The sequence below is a fragment of the Malurus melanocephalus genome, unplaced genomic scaffold (assembly GCF_030028575.1).
Source record: "Malurus melanocephalus ecotype Western Australia unplaced genomic scaffold, MMel_1.1 scaffold_2094, whole genome shotgun sequence".
Taxonomy (NCBI): domain Eukaryota; kingdom Metazoa; phylum Chordata; class Aves; order Passeriformes; family Maluridae; genus Malurus; species Malurus melanocephalus.
In genome coordinates, this window is record NW_026625326.1 from 4,551 (window position 1) to 6,364 (window position 1,814).

The following is a 1,814-nucleotide window of genomic DNA, read 5'->3' on the forward strand; positions in this document are numbered from 1 at the left end:
TGTGGTCACCTCCGGGGGGCTGTGGTCACCGGGAAAGTTGTGGTCACCACCGGGAGGTTGTGGTCACTTCTGGAGGGTTGTGGTCACTTCTGGGGGGCTGTGGTCACTATTGGGGGGCTGTGGTCACTATTGGGGGGCTGTGGTCACTCAGGGGCTGACCCTTCTCCTGCCTCCACAGACCCTCCCGGAGCAGCCGCCATGGCCTGGCTTCTGCTCTTCCTCCCGCTCCTCATCCTCGGCCACGCCATCGCCGTGTCCGGCATCACCCCTGGGCCGGCTGATGGTGACCGGACACTGCGTGTCAGTGACCGGACATTGGGTGCTGCTGAGTGGACACTGGGTGCTGCTGACCAAATCCTGGGTGCCACTGACCACACCGCGGGTGCCACTGACCATATCCCGGGTGCCACTGACCACACCCTGGGTGCCACTGACCAAACCCTGGGTGCTGCTGGCCAAATCCTGGGTGCCACTGACCACCCCCCGGGTGCCACTGACCAAATCCTGGGTGCCACTGACCACACCCCGGATGTCACTGACCACTCCCCGGGTGCCGCTGACCAAATCCTGGATGCCACTGACCAAATCCTGAGTGCTGCTGACCACTCCCCGGGTGCCGCTGACCACACCCTGGGTGCCACTGACCATATCCTGAGTGCCACTGACCATATCCCGGGTGCCACTGACCATGTCCCGGGTGCCACTGACCAAATCCTGGGTGCCGCTGACCACACCCTGGATGCCGCTGACCACACCCTGGGTGCCGCTGACCAAATCCTGGGTGCCACTGACCCCACCCTGGATGCCACTGACCAAATCCCGGGTGCCACTGACCAAATCCTGGGTGCCACTGACCAAATCCTGGGTGCCACTGACCAAATCCTGGGTGCCGCTGACCGCACCCCGGGTGCCACTGACCATGTCCCGGGTGCCGCTGGCCAAATCCTGGATGCCACTGACCACCCCCCGGGTGCCACTGACCGGTCGCTGCTGGCAGAGCTCTGGGGGCTATCGGACCCCACCCCACCGCGGTCACCAAATGTCCAGTGCCGGACCCTCCTCCCGTCCACCCTCCCCGGTTTCTCCCGGTTGCCACCGCTGCCCCGTGGCCTTGCCCGTGCCGCCCTGGCACTAGCCCTGCGCRGGTCCGGCTGTGCCACCCTGGCCGAAGCCGAGGCGTTGGCGTTGGCCGGAGAGCTGGGGACCCCCACGGCCGCTGCGCTGCTGCGAGGGCTGGCGCGGCTACCGGACACTCCGGCCCCTCGGCCACTGACCGCGCTTCTCCTCGGACTGGCACAACCGGGAGGTTCCTGCGTCCATCCCGCCCGGCTCCGGACACTCACACCATTCTCCGGCCGCGCATCCCGGAAGGTCCGGCCGTGCCCGGTSCGGCGGCGGCGGCGGCGAGAGGACGGGGACGCGTGTAGCCCACCGGGCGAGCGAGAAACGCACCGGGTGCTGGGCTGGGTACCGGGCGCCGGTGTTTTCTACAACCTCGGCTCCAGCGTTTATTTCGCCTTCCAGGGCTGCGAGGCCGCGGCGACCGAGCGGGCGCTGGAGGTGGCCGAAGATTTGGGCTACACGGGGCTGGGGGCGCTGGCCGGAGCGCTGGGGGGGCCGGTGGCCGCGGGGGTGTACATGGGGCTGCAGCCGGGGCTCAAGGCGGGRGTGCGGGCGCTCGTCGGGTATTTCACCGCGGCCGGAGAGCCCTCGGCCGTGCCCACTGCCCACAGCGGCGCCGTGGTCATCGTGTGACAGCAATAAAAGGGCACGCGGGGCAGTGGACAGAGATGTGTTTGGGGTGGGGACGGAGA

General features: G+C 68.0%; 1 protein-coding gene across 1 annotated transcript in view; it reads left to right on the top strand.

Moving 5' to 3' along the window:
* APOF (apolipoprotein F) overlaps positions 1–1,778 on the top strand; it is a 3,475-nt gene extending 1,697 nt beyond the window's left edge. The window contains exons 2-3 of the mRNA XM_057388549.1: positions 179–319; positions 998–1,778. Coding sequence (XP_057244532.1) covers positions 179–319; positions 998–1,755 — 899 coding nt within the window. The 3' untranslated portion in view covers positions 1,756–1,778. The remainder of the gene's footprint in view (positions 1–178; positions 320–997) is intronic.
* Positions 1,779–1,814: the final 36 nt, after the last annotated feature.